Source organism: Meles meles, chromosome 16, assembly GCF_922984935.1.
Source record: "Meles meles chromosome 16, mMelMel3.1 paternal haplotype, whole genome shotgun sequence".
Taxonomy (NCBI): Eukaryota; Metazoa; Chordata; class Mammalia; order Carnivora; family Mustelidae; genus Meles; species Meles meles.
In genome coordinates, this window is record NC_060081.1 from 73,460,911 (window position 1) to 73,478,619 (window position 17,709).

The 17,709-nt window shown below is 47.3% G+C and overlaps 1 protein-coding gene across 3 annotated transcripts in view; it reads right to left on the bottom strand.

The window, feature by feature from the left end:
* ZFP64 (ZFP64 zinc finger protein) overlaps positions 1–11,674 on the bottom strand; it is an 86,051-nt gene extending 74,377 nt beyond the window's left edge. For 2 of the 3 annotated variants that reach the window (XM_045981543.1, XM_045981541.1), the window contains exons 1-2: positions 11,186–11,674; positions 7,368–7,607 (exon numbers count right to left, since the gene is read on the bottom strand). In XM_045981543.1, the coding sequence (XP_045837499.1) occupies positions 7,368–7,607; positions 11,186–11,231 (286 nt within the window). In that variant the 5' untranslated portion in view covers positions 11,232–11,674. The remainder of the gene's footprint in view (positions 1–7,367; positions 7,608–11,185) is intronic. The other variant, XM_045981542.1, reaches the window with a different exon arrangement.
* Positions 11,675–17,709: the final 6,035 nt, after the last annotated feature.

The window sequence follows — 17,709 nt, forward strand, 5'->3', positions numbered from 1 at the left end:
TTAGGATTCACATTTAGGGTTCTGGATCCAACTGCAAACTCAGAATTCATCTCCTGAGAGAAAAGGGTTTTCACACACGTGGTGCACAGGGACCCCAGCAGCCAAGAGCACCCCTCCCCCTGCCCCAGGGGGGGGATGAGCTCTCCTCCAGGCTCCCAACCCTGACTCCGCGCCCTCTCTCTGCCACATGATTGGTTCAGCAGCAGATACCTGACAGGAGCCTGCTTGCCCTGAAGGTAGGAATTGGGACTAAGATACTGTGCTTTGGTGTGAACTTTCCTTGGGGGGGGGGGGGGGGCATAGCATTAAGCCTGGCGGTAGACAGGCAGAGAAACTTATTAGGATCTTGAGATCCATCTGGGTATCTCTTTATTTATTTATTATTTGGCAGACAGAGATCACAAGTAGGCAGAAAGACAGGCAGAGAGTGAGGAGGAAGCAGGCTCCCCGCTGAGCAGAGAGCCCAATGCAGGGCTCGATCCCAGGACCCTGCGATCATGACCCGAGCCAAAGGCAGAGGCTTTAACCCGCTGAGCCACCCTGGCGCCCCTGGGGATCTCTTTATAACTCAGACTCCAGTCAGTACTTCAAACCAAGCCCTCACTGGCTGGCTTCAATTCCGGACCCTGCTCAGAGCCATGGAGATGTTACCCCAAGGGGAGGGGTTCTGGGTATCTGCGCAGTTCACCAGAGCTTTGGGGCTGGGGGGCGGTTCTGAGGCACGAACAAGTTTGAGAAACAGTCATGAAGACTCTTCCGAGAGATGGTCAAGAGCGAAGATTCTGCCCCAAGTAGGTCAGATTTGCCACTTTCCGCCTCTGGCATCTTGGACAAGCTTTTCACCTTTTGGTGCCCGAGCTGGTTATTGGTAAAATGGGGATAATAATTCTTAATACCTGACTTGTGGTTCATACAGAGTGCTGAGGAAAGAGATGGGAAATAAGCACTACACCGGAGTCGGCTGTTCCTCCTACCATCAGAGCCTCCAAGCCAATCACCGGTTTGACCTAATTGCTCACCTGCTCAACAACCTTCAGTGGCTCCCCAGCCCCTTTGGAATGAAGGCCAGAGCTGAAGCATGGCTCCTACCCACATACTCTCTGTCATCTTCGTCATCTCTAGGCACAGTTACCAGATCTTACCCTGAGCTTCCCCACTTCTCAACCACCATTAGGAAATGCCCCCTTCCCACCATCTTCCTCCCAAAGGCCAGGGAGTCTTTCAAGGTCAAGTCAGTATACCTTTGATCTCACTCACAATTTTCCCTCTGGCTTTCCCCACTGGGGCCAATCTATTCCGTTAACCCTCCACAAGGCTATGCTTGTCACAGATGGTTGGATTTGCAGGTCTTACCACCAAATTCTCCTCCCCCACGGGCTTGGAATTCTCCAAGGGTGAGCATCCCCGCTGCCCTGGTTCCAGCATCTGGCACACAACAGTCCCAACACAGCCCTCACTGGACCCTCCCGATGGGGCAGACCCACGCCACAGGCCACATGCACACTCGTTTAATTTAATGCTCCCAGCTGCCCTTTCCTGCGCTCATTGCATTAACTGGTTTATTGAGTGTCTATGGCGTCCCAGGCCCAGTGCTGGGCTGGGGGTCGGAGAGGGCAGGAAAACAAGATGGATTAGGTCCCTGCTGGTGGGGAGGTTTACAATCCAGTAAACTAGAAATTAAACCATTCAACTGGGGCCCACAGGCCAAACTGAGCCTTCAGATTCTCTATCAAGGCTTTCAAAATCAGAGAGGTGGCTGGGTCTTCCCTAGGTCAACGTTCTCTGGCCAGAGACCACCAGGGACACGGCTGTGGTTGAAGTCTGTGGCTCAGTGACACAAGGGAAACCTCAGACCATGTCATGTGGTATCTCCATGACAGGGCTGCTACGAAGGACTCATTCCTGGTTGGGGATTCACGTTAGGGAGGTGCAGGGAGGGAGAAGGCCCGCCTGGGAGCTGTCAGGAAGTGGGGAAGACCCTAGGGTTTGGTATCTTAATACTGAACAGAGAAGGCGCATTTGGCATAGGGAGAGAAGCAACCGTCACTCAGATCAGCGGGGGAGGGGATGTTTGGTATCTTGCGGCTTAGCCAGGAGGAGGGGCCTTGTTCCACCACGGTTCTCAGCTCATGCTGATGCTCTGTGAACTGTTAGTTCACCAGGAGAACAGCACGGTCTGCCTGTGAGAACCAGCCCAGCTCCTGGTCCCATCAAGACGCAGCTCCTGATGGTTCCTGGCTATCGGGCTGCTTTCCTTTCCCAGCTGGGTGTCCACAGGCCCTCCCATTCCCCGTGGTGGCGTATACGTTGCCGCAGTCACTGCTGCTGCCTGGCCTCTGACAGCATCAGAATCCACATCTCTAGTCACCTAAAGATTGCGTGTCACCAAATTACTGGTTAATAACAAGTGAGTTAAATAAATGCTGGGGCGGGGGGCGGGGGGAGTGGTGAAACACCTAATCTCGGTGGGAGGGAGGGAGAGGAGAAATCATGGCCAGCTTCTAGGTGGAGGTGACTTTTAGCTCGGGACCAAACGAGTAGGAATTAGCCAGAAGGGAAGAGAAAGACCCTTCTGGGGCAAGAGATCAATTCGAGTATTGCTGGCTGGCGGCTTGTCATGAGCCAGGTTCTGCAGTCACATTTTCCCTGTGCTGTTTCATTTCGTTTTCAGAGCCCCCTGATTTGGTAAGTCAGGAGGGCTAACCCTGACAGCTCTAAGTGTCTCGCACTGAGGGGACTACTGTCATGTTACAGTTGGGGCAGCAGACACTGAGATCCTGTTACGTGCCCAAGGTTAGCTGCCTCGTCAGCAAGTGCTGCCGCTGGGAACTCGGCTCAGGCAACCGGGCCTAGACCCTTTAACTACCAAGCCCTGTGGCCTTTCTATTTATTCTTGTCCCCTCTTGCAAGATGAGACACCAGGAGCTCTTGTAATTGGCCCTGGCCATGAGGCTCCTTAGTCCCTATGTGGCCAAGATGCCAACTCAGGGGCCTAACTCCTACGCCCCAAGGTTTGCAGAACTTGGAAAATGCAAGTGAGAGGTTAATGTCTCCACCGGCATCAATATCCAATGTCACCAGCATCAATATCCAATGTTACTGGCATCAATACCCAATGTTACCGGCATCAATACCCAATGTTACCGGCATCAATACCCAATGTTACCGGCATCAATACCCAATGTTACCGCACCTGTAGGAAGTTCTTAAACCAAGTGCCAGACAAAAGGCAGCTTTCAAGGTTAACAGGCAGCGAATACATTTTACTTAAATGTAAATTAAAGTAATTTAATTACTTACTTTTACTAGACAGTGATGGGGGACAGAGATGAGCGGAGTGAGGAAGGGTTCGGCTTTAATCACAGCTCGAGAGGCACAGACAAGTTTGGGCAATGTCTGGATGAGAGTATCTGAAGAAATCTGCTAGTGTCGGGGGTCCCACTCTGGCCTTGGGCAGTGAGAGATTCTCCACGCTGGCTGGGACTTGGATTCCCCGAGGAACTTGTTAGAAACACAGATGCCTGGGTGGCTCAGTCATTAAGCGTCTGCCTTTGGCTTAGGTCATGATCCCAGGGTGCTGAGATTGAGCCCCGCATTGGGCTCCCTGCTCGGCGGGGAGCCTGCTTCTCCCTCTCCCGCTCCCCCTGCCTGTGTTCCCTCTCTCGCTGAGTCTCTCTGTCAAATAAATAAAATCTTAAAAAAACAAAAAACAGATGACTGAGCCTCAGCTCCAGAGCTTCGACAAAGCTGAGCCTGGGCCCCAGAATCTTTAACAAGCTCTCAGGGGATCTGGGTCCACAGGCGGGCGGGGAACAGCCACCCAGGAACAGCCCCTGTGGGGAGCGCTGAAACCCGTGCAGGTGGGGAGTTGGGCCCAGAAAACCAAACGAAAACAGCGTGAAAGAGGGGGGAAAGCAGGCTTCTGCTTGTTTTGAGGCAGAGAGGCTGGAACGAGGAGGAAGAGCCGCTGAGTCAGCCAGAGACGGAACAGACTGCAAATCTCGCCACCTGTTCATTAATCTCGACGTTAATAAAAGCGGTTGTTTACTGAGACCAATTATTCCATCCCAGACCGTTTATGTGGATTATTACAGAGTCTTCCAATAACACAATGACTACTAGGTAACAGGCACTTAATTCTATTACCTAATAGTATTAGGTGCCACTCGAACCCCTTTCTACAGATGAGAACTATTAAGAAGAGAGCAGAGGGCAACCTGCCCGCAGTCTGGGCGTGGAGGGTGGCAGGCGGGGATGCAAGCCCAGCAGCCTGTCTCTGGACCGTGTAGCTCCCTGCACCACCATGCCAGGCGCACTGAGGTCTCCAGGCCTGGCCGGAGCGCACAGGGTGGCCGGCGAAGCCCAGGCATGCCCCCAGTGACTGGGCACAGGGCAGTGGAAATGCCAAGGGGAGGGTGAGAGTCTTTGAGCAAAGACCTAGGACAGAAGGAGGAGCCAGGACGTGGGTGTGGGTCAGCTTTACTGATGGATGGGAGGTTGGGGCAGCCAATCTCCTGACATTCTCCCAACAAGGACCAGTGCTGGGGACCCGGCGGTGGGCAGGAGAGGGTGCAGCCCCTGACCTCATGGCGCTTATGGCTCAGGGATGGTTTAATGACAGGGACCTAATCTGGTCCGGGGGAAACAGGGAGGGGGTCTTTGATGAGATGCCTTTAAGCTCAGCTCAGATGTATGCCCAAGAGTCAGTTTCAGGCAGGGGGTACAACACATACTCAGCCTCTGAGGCAAAGAAATGTGGCTCATTTGGAAAAGAGAGGACTTCATCTTGGCTGCTGCCGTACAGAGTGAAGGGGAGTGTCCTGAGATGAAACAAGATCCTCTGTCAGGAAAAGTATTTCGAGCAGAGGGAACAGCATAAGCAAAGCCTCAGAACCTGGAAAGGTGCAATGGCTGAAAATAAAGTGTGGGCCTTGACGCCTCCTGACGTTTTACAGGTTTCACACCCAGTGCAGGCTTACTGGGAGTTTGATTCTGAGGACGGTGAACCGGGAGAAGACCACAAGGGTAAAAGCCAAAATGCCAAGGTCCCGGGACTGTCTTGAGCTTGTGGTCTTCTCCCACCTGTAGCTTCCCTTTGTCCAGCCGTCAAATAAGAAGGCCCTCTGCTAAGGTGGTTTTTAGCTTTAACACTTTCTTGGTGACTTCCTCTGGGATGATAATTAAGATAAACTCGGGACAAAGTGGGACAACCTCAAGGTGCTTTTCTTAAGGCTTGTGAGGTGATCAGGTAATTGAGTTCAGTGTTTTAAAGACTCAGGAGAAACATTATTTTGGATGCATTAAGGAGACGACCCCAAAACTTTGCTCATTGGCAAAAAAAATCCAACCACCACACCAATACAAAATCAAGGAGGTGAAAGTTGGTGCCCCCCTCGCCCCCATGTTCTTTCATCCCCCCAGATCCAGATTAACTGTCTGCTAAACACTGTTGGAGAAGAGTCTAGAAAAAGCCTATGGGCTCAGTCAAGATTATCGATGTATCTCATTTGGCCAACAAAGTTTTAAAATTTCGGAAATTTTACATTTTTCAGCTTCTCTGAAAAACCCAAATATCTAACTGACTGGATCCAAAGGGCAGCTGTCCCTTTGGATGAGTCATATGTACTTATTCTACTTAAACCACGGTCCCCACCAGCCCCCGTTACCTTTTGCACAGCTTGCTTCTTTCATTAACATTACCTGCTTCATTCCCGTTCTAGAAGCTTGCCTTGAATATAATACTAGGTAAGCATCCATGTGTGTGTTTTTACACTCTGCCCGAGAATCTTTCTGTGTCTCTACAAAGCTCTAGCTCCCCTTTTCAAGGTTAAGTCATATTTCACTGTCCGAATCTCTGATGTTTATTTATCTGATTTTCTCTTGATGTATATATACAAAGGTACCACTTTCTTTGTAGCCTGTATAGTAAATGAACACCCTTATACATCTGTTTATGAAATTTTAGGGGATAAGTGGACTTACTAGGTAAATGCGTTTATGTACATTTTAAAATTTGGAAGATTTTAAATTTAAGATGTTAAATTTAAAAGACATCACAAAATTGCCCGTTATATGAATTTACATCCCCAGAAAATGAAAGCAGTATCCTGTCCCAGCCCTTCTTTTGACTCACATTAATTTAATTACTAAGGTGATAGATCATCCTTCTGTGTTCAGTGGTCTCTTGTATATTATCTGTTGCCCTTTGCTGACATTTTCATCTGCTTCTTTTTCTCTACTCTTATTGATTTTAGGAGTTCTTTATATATGAAGGACATTAAGCCTTAGTCATCTGTGCTGCAGTTTGTTCCCCCAGTTGTTCGTTTTTAGTTTTATATATTGTTTTTACTTTGGGAAAATTGTAACTTTATTTGTAGCCACATTCCTGATGCTTTTTCTTTTGCCAGAGGACTCCAGCTTGTCTTTTGGTAGGCATAGTATTGATATATATATACCAATATATATATGATTATTTTTTAAAGACTTTATTTTTAAGTCTCTATACCCAACGTGGGGCTCAAACTCACAACCCTGAGATCAAGAGTGACATGTTCCACTAACCGAGTCAGCCAGAAGTCCCATATACTTTAATTAAAAAATCTGAATGTCTTTAGTTACAGAATACATTCTCTGTTTCCCCGCAGGATCTGGCAGCATCTCTATTGTCTATTTCATAAATGGGTGACTTCACATTTTTAAACTTGTCTGTCTAGTCCCTTGAGACAGATCCTAGAGGTGTAAGTACAGGTAATGTTAGTGCGAGTGTGTCTGTGTGTGTGTGTATATTTACTCTACAATTTTATGGTTTCACTGTGCACATTTAAATTTTAGATCCATCTGTAATTTATTTTTGGTGGAGTAAATGAACACAACCAAGAACTAGGATGGATTTTTCTGTTTTCCTAGCTGGCAGCAAGGGAGGGGGGAGGGGGGAGACATCAAAACCTACTGGTAAATTAAAAAACAAAACGAAACAAACAAAACACGTTTTTTGTCCCTTTATAAAAATAATGCAAATTTTAAGATCAAACCCATACTCCCACCACCCAAAATAACTACTTTTTTTTTCATGCATTTCCTGCAAGTATTTTTTTTTCTTGGTATATACAGGTTTTTGTTCTAGAAAACTGTTTTTTTGTCTGTTTTAACATATGACAACATCTATAACTGCTAACAGTTAATGTTTCCACCCAGCAGTTCCCAAACCTGGCTGGGCAGCTGGCTTCCCAGTGGAGCTTGTTAAAAATAATGAATCAGCAACCCTACAGGGTGGACCCTGGGAATCTATATTTTTAATAAGTTCCACAGAGGTGTCTGGGACATAACCGGGCCAACTCTAACAGTCTCTTCCACCGTCGCAGCCGTACCTGTGATTGTCTGGGTCTCGGAGGTTATGGTTCTGGTGGTGGTCTGAGTTTGGGTGGCAGGCACCGTTTCTTCGGATACAAACTGGACGGCGCTGGGGGCTGCCCCGGACGTGCTGGTCAGTTGGCAGCCGCTCTGCTTGTGAGCTACAAAGGCATCCAGGTTGTTAAACTGCTGCTTGCAAATGCCACAGATGTGGATGTCCGGAGTGAGCTCAACCAGCACCGTCGTGCCACCTGGGACTCCATGGGACAAAGGAAAGCCATAGGTTAATTAATTAGTTCACTAATTTCAAACAGCCTGAAATTATAACACCAACCAGATTCATGGTAGAAAAAGGGCACAGTGGCAGAGATGGCTAGTGGCTGGCCCGATGGCCATTCTATTCCCGTCTTCTCCCTTAGCAGCAGTGTTCCCAGACCCAAGTGACTTGCCTGCAGGGGCACTAGTGGCATTTTATGCAAGAAAGTTCTTTGAGGGATGCCTGGGTGACCCAGTCAGTTAAGCAGCTACCTTTGGTTCAGGTCATGATCCCAGATCGAGTCCCATATCAGGCTCCTTGCTCAGCAGGGAGCCCGTTTTTCCCTCTGCTTGCTGCTCCCCTGCTTGTTATCTCTTTCTCTGACAAATAAATAAATAAAATCTTAAAAAAAAAAAAAAGTTCTTTGATGTGCAGGACTGCTTGTACTTTGAAGGACCAGTAGCCATGTCCCATCCTAATGAAAGGTAGTTTTATTCCCCAGTCATTATGAAAATCAGTCCCTCTGCTTTTACCTGCCTCCCACCCCGGCCCCTGCCAAGAGAACTACTAAATGATCTCGGGGCCTTACATGCTTGGGAACTTCTGGTAAGTTTAGCCTTTCATGATAAAAAGGGATCAGACATGAATGGCACTGGTTCCCTCTTCTTTTGGTCTTAAGTGCAGATGTGATGCCAGGAGCTCCTGCAACCCTATTTTCACTATGAGGAAAATGCTAAGATCGCTACAGATGCTGATCCCTTGATCCCCTGCATCAACTAATTTCAGACTTCTCATTAGGCTGGTATAGTTCAGTTTGTTACTTGTAGCCAAAATTCATTCCTAACTGATAGGGACATTGTTTCTCAATAGTAATGATGTCAAGAGTTAATACTTGTGTTACTATATTAGAAAGTGTGATGTAAAGGTTGAAATGAAGAAATACAATCTATTAATAAGTCTCTAATATGACTACCTTCATTTTTATTTTTAAAAAATTTTCTTGCCTTATTATAAGGAAACTAATGTTTATAACAGAAAATTTGGAAGAGAAGTAGCAGGGGGAAATCAGTCACAATCTTTCTACCTATGTGTATACCATGAACATTACAAATTATTTTGTTCCATTTATTTTTTTATGCTTAAAAATTAAGATCATAATGTACTATAAAATTATTCTTCTCCCAACATAACATCACATAAGCATTGTGGCTAGATCACTAAAATTTTTATAAGTATAATTATTTAAAAGGTGCCTGGGTGGCTCAGTAGGTTAAGCGCCCAATTCTTGGTTTCGGCTCAGGTCATGTCATGGGGTGGGATGGAGCCCTGCGGTAGTGCTCAGTGGGGAGCCTGCCTGAGATTCTCTCCCTCTGCCCCCTCCCCACTCTCTCTCTCTTTCTCTCTCCCTCCCTCAAATAAACAAATCTTTAAAAATATATATAATCATCTAATAACACACTATTCCATGTTATCTATGCATCATAATCTTAGTACTTATAAGGTCTTTATATTATTTCTAAATTTCCTGAAATCTAAATCACATGAGAACTACCTTTGTGAATATACAGTTGGTATATATGAATCATAACTTTCTGAAAATTTATAAATATTTATATTATGTTCAATTTTCCCAAGTCAAGCTGAAAAAAAAAAATCTCTGTGTGGAAATACAATTTGGTTGACTTGCTAAGGAGAGCTGGTCTGGGCTGTGTCATAATATTTTCTTTTAATATTTTTTATTTATTTATTTGACAGACAGAGAGAGATCTCAAGTAGGCAGAGAGGCAGGCAGAGAGAGGGAGGGGGGAAGCAGGCTCCCTGCTGAGCAAAAGAGCCTGACGCAGGATTCGATCCCAGGACCCTGAGATCATGACGGCGAGCCGAAGGCAGAGGCTTAACCCACTGAGCCACCCAGGTGCCCTGTGTCATAGTATTTTCTAAACCGTTTTGCAGAGCGCCTGTGCACTTAAATACATCGAATCAGTGGATGAAAGGGATGAAGCCTTTTCTATTCCTCTGGAACACGACCTCCCCCCTGCAGCTAAGATGCCCATGAGACTAACAGGAAAACCAGGAACCAGAAGATGAAGTGACTGGCATTGATGAGGATTCCTTAATCACCCAACAAGATTGATGCCTAGTATGAAAGGGTTTTAATGAAAATGTCTCCAGTGTGTGGCAAGCACATAAACAATGACCTAGACTTTCCTCAGAATCTTGACATTACAATTTACAAACTGTGACTTGGGCTTGGTCTCTCTCATCTGTAAAATGGGTAGAAGTTTCTGTTCTATAGGATAAGTAAGAGGATTAAATAAGATGGCGCTTGTCAAGGTCCAGCCCAGGGATCCCTATGCCCCTGTGTGATACCTGGTGGGGTTATTACTGAGATGCCCTATTAGAAGTGGCAGTCTCCCCCTCTGAAAATTTGGAACAACAAAATATACCTAACCTCCTGCATTTGCAGTGAGAATTAACAGACCAAACAGAAAACACTGGGTACAGGTAGGAGCTCAACAGCAACAAGAATTCCTTTATCTCTACTACATTCTCCAAACCTGTAAGAGCAGCACAATTGGGTTTTGTGTGTGTTTGTGTGTCCGCGTGTTAAACATGGACTTATCTGTGCCCCACTTGAGAGCTACTGAGTCCTAACGGAGGAAGGGTGCAGGAGGGGCTGGTGTTTAGAGAAATCTGTGCTTTTCACAAGTTATGCAAGGAATACCCAGCCAAGTTTGGGAGGCAGTGTCTGCACAACAGCTAACAAGCTAAGCGCTTACTACGTGCTAGGCGTCTGCAAAGCCCTGTGCCAGGGCAGGGGGTCGTTCTCAAACTCTGCACCGAACCGCTCAGGGTCTGGCCACAGATCCCCTCCCCCACGACCCCATCTAATGGGTGGGGCCCAGGGAGCTTTTTTCTTTTTTAAAAGAAGCGCTCCCGCTCTCAGGTGGCTGGTTAGCGCTCGGTGTCTGGACCACACTTTGGAAAACAATGCCGCGGGCGAAATCAGGTACTTGAATAAGGCTGCTGTCCCCATCAGGAAAATTAAAATGAACCCCAAACTCAGAGCGACCACCGCCCCATTCCCCATTCAGATCTTCACCTTTAATATGTAAAAGGCTTTCCAGTGTGCCGGCAAGCCCAGCCCGCCAGACCTCATGAAACCCTCGGATCCCCAGACTTCAAGGATTTGGAGCCACCGAAGCAGAAGTTTTCCCACCAGCGTAATGGCAGTTACCCCCAAACCCCCCCAAACTCCGCCGGGGGGGGGGCGGGGAATGCCCCGAGGGGGTGGCGATTGTCTGAACGGCTTGCCCTCCCCCACCGTTCCCTTACAAGGGGTCTTGCGAGGCTGGAGAGCGCCCCCCGCCTTGCACGGGGTTGGGTGCCCCCATCCCAAGCCCACTCCGGCGCCCCCTGCACAGCGCGCCCGCCGCGGTGCCCGAGACGCCGGCTCGGGGCCGTCACCCCGATTTCGGGGCCCCGGGCCTGCTCGCTGCGTCGCAGACGTGCTTGGGCCCGGGCCCCGGAGCGCGCACTGGGCCCCGGAGCGCGCACTGCGCCCGGAAAAGCACTTACTTTGCACCGAGCCCGGGAAGCTCTCGCCCTCGCTGCTCGCGTTCATGGCCACAGACTGGGAGGTCCCCGGCCGGCCGGGGTGCCAGGGTGGGGGGCGCTGATCTACATGGTGCAGGGACTTTTCCTTTTATTTTTCCACACCCCCCAGCCTTCCTTCTCCCAACTCCGCCAGGCGGGGAGGACGGATGTAAAGCAAGCTCCACTTCCGCTGCCTAGAGGGCGCTGGCCGGGCCCGGCCGCCCCAGCCTGGCTTTGCCTCCGCGGCTCCCGGGGGAAGCTGCGGGCCAATCCCGATGCCCGGGCCCCGTGGCCCGGGACGGCGGAATCCCCCGGGATCTGGACCGCGCGCGAACGTCCCGGCGGGGTGGGCAGCCGCGGGCGGCTCGGGATGCGCCCCCACCCCGGATGCGGCCGCCGGCGCCGGGCCCGCACCCCTGCGGTCGTGGCGGACGCGTTTGGCCTGCCCGGCTCGGGCGCCTTTGCACCTGCCGCCCTGGGCGTCTGATCCCTAAGGCGTCGCTCCCGGTCGCCGGGATGCTCTAACAGAGGGGACCGCGTCGAGCTGCGGCTGGGGGTTGGGTGCGCCAGGCGCGGCGGGCTTGGGGGAGAAACCCCAGCTGAGCGTCAGCGGCGGGCAGATCAGCAAAGCGCTGGGCGGGTCCCCTGCCCGGCTAGTGAAATAAAGGGGACAGTGATCACGTGGATCCTAAGAGCAACAACTAGGATCAATAGCCACAGGCCCCCTGCGCCAGGGTTCTGCCCACATTATCGTGCACTGTCACCTGGAGGGCTCGCTAGAACACAGACAGCTGGTCCGCCCCAGAGTTTCGGACTCAGTAAGTCTGGGGCGAGGCCCAAGAACGAGCATTTCCAAGTTTCCAGCTGTTGGAGTCCAAGCCGTTGGTCCACACTGTCCTCTCTGATCTGTGTCCCCTTGGCCGACCTCATCTCCTACAGCTCTCTCCTTTACTCCGGCTTCAGCACCAAGCCCTCTCCAGCCTCAAGTCGCCTGCGCTAATGTTCCCTCTATTCACCTGCCCCTCCCTGCTGTCTTCGGGAGAGTCACACACGCAGTCTTGGCGAGGCGGTGCTGGCTAGTCCACTCGAATATTGACGCTCCCTCCTCCCCCACCCAGCAGCTCCCTGTGTCCATCTGGTCTACCTTTTCTTTCTTCTTAGAACCTATTACATTTAACATTATGTACCTGGAGTATATCTATCTAGCGATAGATAATTTACTTGTGTATTACCTGTCTCCACCCCCTCCCCGCCCCACACACATTCAAAAGTTCCCGAGAAAGTGGGATTAAAAAAAAAAAATCTCTTTGCTTCACTGATCTATCTACCCCCAGCCCCTTGCCCTAGTGCCTGGCACGTAGTAGGCGCTCCCTGAATAGGACTGTAGAGCTAATGGGATTATCCCTGCTGCTTCCTTTAAGGGATTGCTCCTGTCTCCACCAGTTACTTATACAGAAGTGCTGCAACGTGCCAGACTCTGTGCTAGGCCCTGGAGGTCCAAGGGTGATCCAAACGATTGGGTACCTGCTCTAAGAGAACTCGGCTAGCGGCTAGTGATGCACTCAATGCTGAATAGTGAAATCCGCAGTGTGATTTCTTTCTTTCTCTCTCTTTTTAAAAGATTATTTATTTATTTATTTGAGAGCGAGAGCGTGCTCTGTGCACACAAGCAGGGGGAGGGGCAGAGGGAGAGAGAGTTCCCCACTGAACGGGGAACCTGAAGTGGGGCTCCATCCTAGGACCCTGAGATCTTAACCTGAGCGAAGTCAGATACTTAACGGACTGAGCCACCCAGGTGCCCCACAGTGTGATTGCTTAATAGTGATAAGGTCTCAGAAGACAGCAAACAAGGTTGTCATCAGGACCGCTGGAATGGTCAAGGAAGGCTTATTTGAGTAGGTAATAATGAGAGAGCAGGCACTATTTGCAGGTGGGGGCCGGGAGGGGCGGACAATTCCAACCTGAGGGACTGGCAGGAGCTAGAGCCGTGGGGCAGGAATGAGCTAGATCTGAGCCGGCTCTTCCCCACCGGCCCTATGCCGTATCTTTGCTCTCCTCTTGCTTTTTCCCCAGGCATGTGCCTTCTTGCGGCTGCCCCAGAAGCTCCGCATCTGCTCTTCCCTCTGCCTGGATGGCTTTTCCCTGGTCTTCTGCAGGCCTGGCTTCTTTTTGTCACCCAAGGCCAAATGGAATGTCACTTTCCTAGGGCAATTTTTCCTGTCCCACATCTAAAGCACCTGCTTCTCTTGGCACTCTGCCACATCACCTTCATTATAGCCGTCCCTAGCGAACGAGACCCACACAGGTCCTGCAGCTTAGGGCCATGCTTGTTCTTGAGTGCTTGGTCCATGTTCACGGATGTGCACACCTGGGTAGGCCCCACCTGGATCAAGACACGGAACGTTTCCAGCCTCCTGACCCTTCCCAGCCGGTACTACCGCAGGTCCCCAAGCCCGGAGAGGTAAGCCCCACTCTGACTTCCTTGTGCTGAGAGCAGAATTCTTTGTATTAGCCTGAAGAGAAGAAACATCTAGAGGGCTTAGGAAAAACCAAATTCTCAAGTCCTAACTGAGACCTACTGCAGAATTTCCTAGGCCAAGACCTGGTCTTTTTCATGTATTTCCCAAGTGACTCGGGTAATTCTTACTGAGATATGAGCCTGGACCTTACCAATGGGTGGTTAGGTCTGTAGGTTCTCACCACCATATAAATCCTTGAGCTACTTAGGCGACCTTGGACAACTGCTCTGTGTCTCAATTTTCTGTAAGTTGAGGTAATGGTAGTAGCTACTTCATTACATTTTTTTTTTCCAGAGAAAGTCAGTCATGTATAATGTGCTTACAGTAGTGCCGAGCTCATATAACTGGGCAAGAAATCCCTGTTATTCTTACTTTTTATTTACACGTGGTCATTATCTATTTTCCCACCAGACTGTGAGCTCCAGGAGAGGGTACCTGGCTTGTTTTATTAACCCAGTATCCCCAGAGACCAGGACAGGATCTGGTACACAGGGGATTCAATACAGTTTTGTTTTTTTTTTTTAAGATTTTATTTTATTTATTTGACAGACAGAGATCACAAGTAGGCAGAGAGGCAGGAAGAGAGAGAGGAAGGGAAGCAGGCTCCCTGCTGAGCAGAGATTCCCAGGACCCTGGGATCATGACCTGAGCCGAAGGCAGAGCCTTTAACCCACTGAGCCACCCAGGCGCCCCTCAATACAGTTTTTGTTGTTGAATGAATTTATATTTATTTTCATCGACTCCATTTTAAACACTTGCTACTATGTGCAGGCATACTTTCTCTGGTATGTGTAGATCACTGCAGTGGTTTTTCTTTTTTTCATCTTAAAATTTCTTTTCTTTTTTTATCTTTCTGTATTTGCTTTTCTTATTGTATAAGTATTACAAGTTCACTGTTAGAAATTTGGGAAGAAATACAGAAAAATATAAGTAAGAAAATAAGACCCATTTATAATCCCCTACCCAGAAATAACATTTTTTAAAAAGTAAGCTCTACCTTCAATGTGCGGCTTGAACTTACGACTCCCAGATCAAGAATTTCATGTTCTACTGACTGAGCCAGACACACACCCCCAGAAATAATATTTTGATTGATATATATATACTGAAAGTCTTTTTTTCTTTGTGTCTCTGTGTATATATATGCATAGATAAATGTACAAGTTGTTTTCACATATTTTATTAAAAATATGATTTTAATTTACATGCTGTTTTTAATCTCCCTTTTTGGGTACATATTATGATCATTATTTTTAAAGATTATACAAATGATACATGGCCACCTGAGATCCCACCATCCAGAGATAACCAATATTCACAAATGTGCTACATATCTTTTTAGGTTTTTCCATAGAAATATAATAGAACAAATCAAATAAATTGCTGCTATTTGTCTATTTTAACTTAAAAATGTTAATTTCATATGGTTCAATTCAACATGACCCACCATATTAATATTATACTTCTCGTAGAGATTGCTGTTTGTGTACCTAACATTGGTTATCTCAAATTCTCTTAGTGGTTTAAATTCTCTTAGAGTTTCTGATTTGCAGCTGAGTGCATGGCCTCCTGGAATAAGACTTTTTCCAGCCTCCTTTGTTCCTGGTCATGGTTATATGACTACATTCTTGCAATGTAAATGAAATGTTGTGATGTAACTTCCGGGAAATCTCCTAAACATAACAGTTGACATAGCCATTTGCTGCTTCTTTTCCACTCCCTCCTTTCCTTGCTTGGAAAGAAGATGTGATGGGTGGAGCTCTAGCTGCCATTTTGGACTATGAGAATGAAGTTATACTCTAGGTATGGTCAGGTAGTGAGTTGGAAGTAGCCCAAGTCCCTAACTTCTTTGTGGACCTGTCAACTGGACTGCCTACTTCTGGGCTTTATTTACATGAGAAATGCCTTTTATTTTGTTTCAGCTACTGTTACTTGCGTGTGTGTGTGTGTTTATGCATTCTTTCATGCAGTGAGTCAGATCCTCATCAAGCACAATACTATATATACTGTTTCATAACTGGCTTTGATTTTGAAGAGTTTTCCCAGTTAGGTTGGTGCATTTGAATCACCTGGGATGTTGTCCCAGCTCCATGGGTGGACACTCTGCTTCTGATGCACTGGTATGAAGCCTGGGGATCTGTACAGTAGACAAGAGCCCTGGGTGATTGTGATGCTCTTGTTGTGTGCAAGCTTCTGCTCCTCGCTGTTAATTTTATTGGTTGCATAATATTTTATTATAAGATTGCATCATAATTTATTTGATATGCCACTGAATGTTGTTAATTTTTTTAATAGATATACTAAGTAATATACTCTGTGGCTTTTTTTATTAGCCCATGTGAACCCATTATCTCTCTATGCCAGCCATCCTGAAGAGAGCTGCTAGGATAATCTGTTTCAACACCGTTTGGAAGGGCTTTTCCTCTCCTTTTCTTTTCAGATCACGTTCTCAATATGGGTTCCTTCCAGATGAACTTCTCAGTAAGAATTACGTTTCGTCTTCTTTTTTTTTTTTTTAAGATTTTATTTATTTATTTGACAGAGACATAGAGAGAGAGCACAAGTAGGCAGAGCGGCAGGCAGAGGCAGAGGGAGAAGCAGGATCCCTGCTGAGCAGAGAGCCTGATGTGGGGCTTGATCCCAGGACCCTGAGATCATGACCCGAGCCAAAGGCAGATGCTTAACCCACTGAGCCCCCCAGGCGCCCCCAAAATTACATTTCTTAAAAAAGCTTTGCCATAAACACTAGAATGTTTATGGTTCCTTTTGTTTGTAAGATTTTGACTACTTCTCAATTAATAGAAAGAACACAAATTAGCAAAGGCCAACTTCCTGTAAGTTACAAATATAATTCTACTACCTGTTGGAAATCTAGACTGTAGAATAAATTCAGATCTGTTGCCAATGCTTAAAAGATGGTACATTTCTCATAAAAATGGGGATTTAAAAGTTTTAATACCTTTTAAGTATCCCAATATATCCAAATTATTAACATTTCAACATGCAATCAATATTAAAACATTATGTATATTTTATTTAATTTATTTTTTAAAGATTTTATTTATTTATTTGAGGGACTGGGAGCAAGAGCAAGAGAGCAAGAGAGAGAGGGAGAGAGAGCGCATGAGCAGGGGGGAGAGGCAGAGAGAGAGGGAGAAGCAAAATCCCCGCTGAGCAGGGAGACCAATGCAGGACTTGATCCCAGGACCCTGGGATCATGACCTGAGCTGAAGTGACTATCTTCCCAGGCACCCCTAAAACATTATCATATTTTAGTATTATTATTATTAACAGTTTATAATCCAAAACTAAGGCTCCAGATCTGGTGTATAGCTGACACAAGACGTCTTCCCTGAGACCAGGCCCCTTTCAGGAGCTCACGAGCTACGTGTTAGTTGCTACTGTCTTGGGCAGCACAGTTTTATGCCAGCGCTGGGACATTGTTCCAAAAAAGTTCCATTTTAGTGAGTAGCTCACGTCTGCACTCTATATTTGATAAAAATTTGGATTTAAAGTTTTTGTTTTTTTGGGTTTTCTTTTTTTTTTTTTTTTCAATGGAAAGATCTGGAAATCCAGGTCTGGATTATCAAATGTGTATGGTAGCATTTGCCTGGATCTGAGAAATTTCTTCAGATCTAATGAAACGTCTCTTAGCCTCTATAATTTACCCCAGCCCCCATTCCTCCCTGTTGCTTCTTGGTATCAAGATTGAATTTTGGGGCACCTGGGTGGCTCAGTTGCTTAAGCGTCTGCCTTCAGCTCAGGTTCTGATCCCGGGGTCATGGGATTGAGCCCCACGTTGGGCTCCCTGCTCAGCGGGGAGTCTGCTTCTCCCTCTCCATCTATCTCTCCCCTGCTCGTTCTCTCTCTCTCTCTCTCAAATAAAGAAATAAAATCTTAGGGGAAAAAAAAGATTGAGTCACTTCCCTAGATCATTGCCCATTTGAATTTATTCAAAATTTCTACCATGTTTCTGATAGAAAAAGG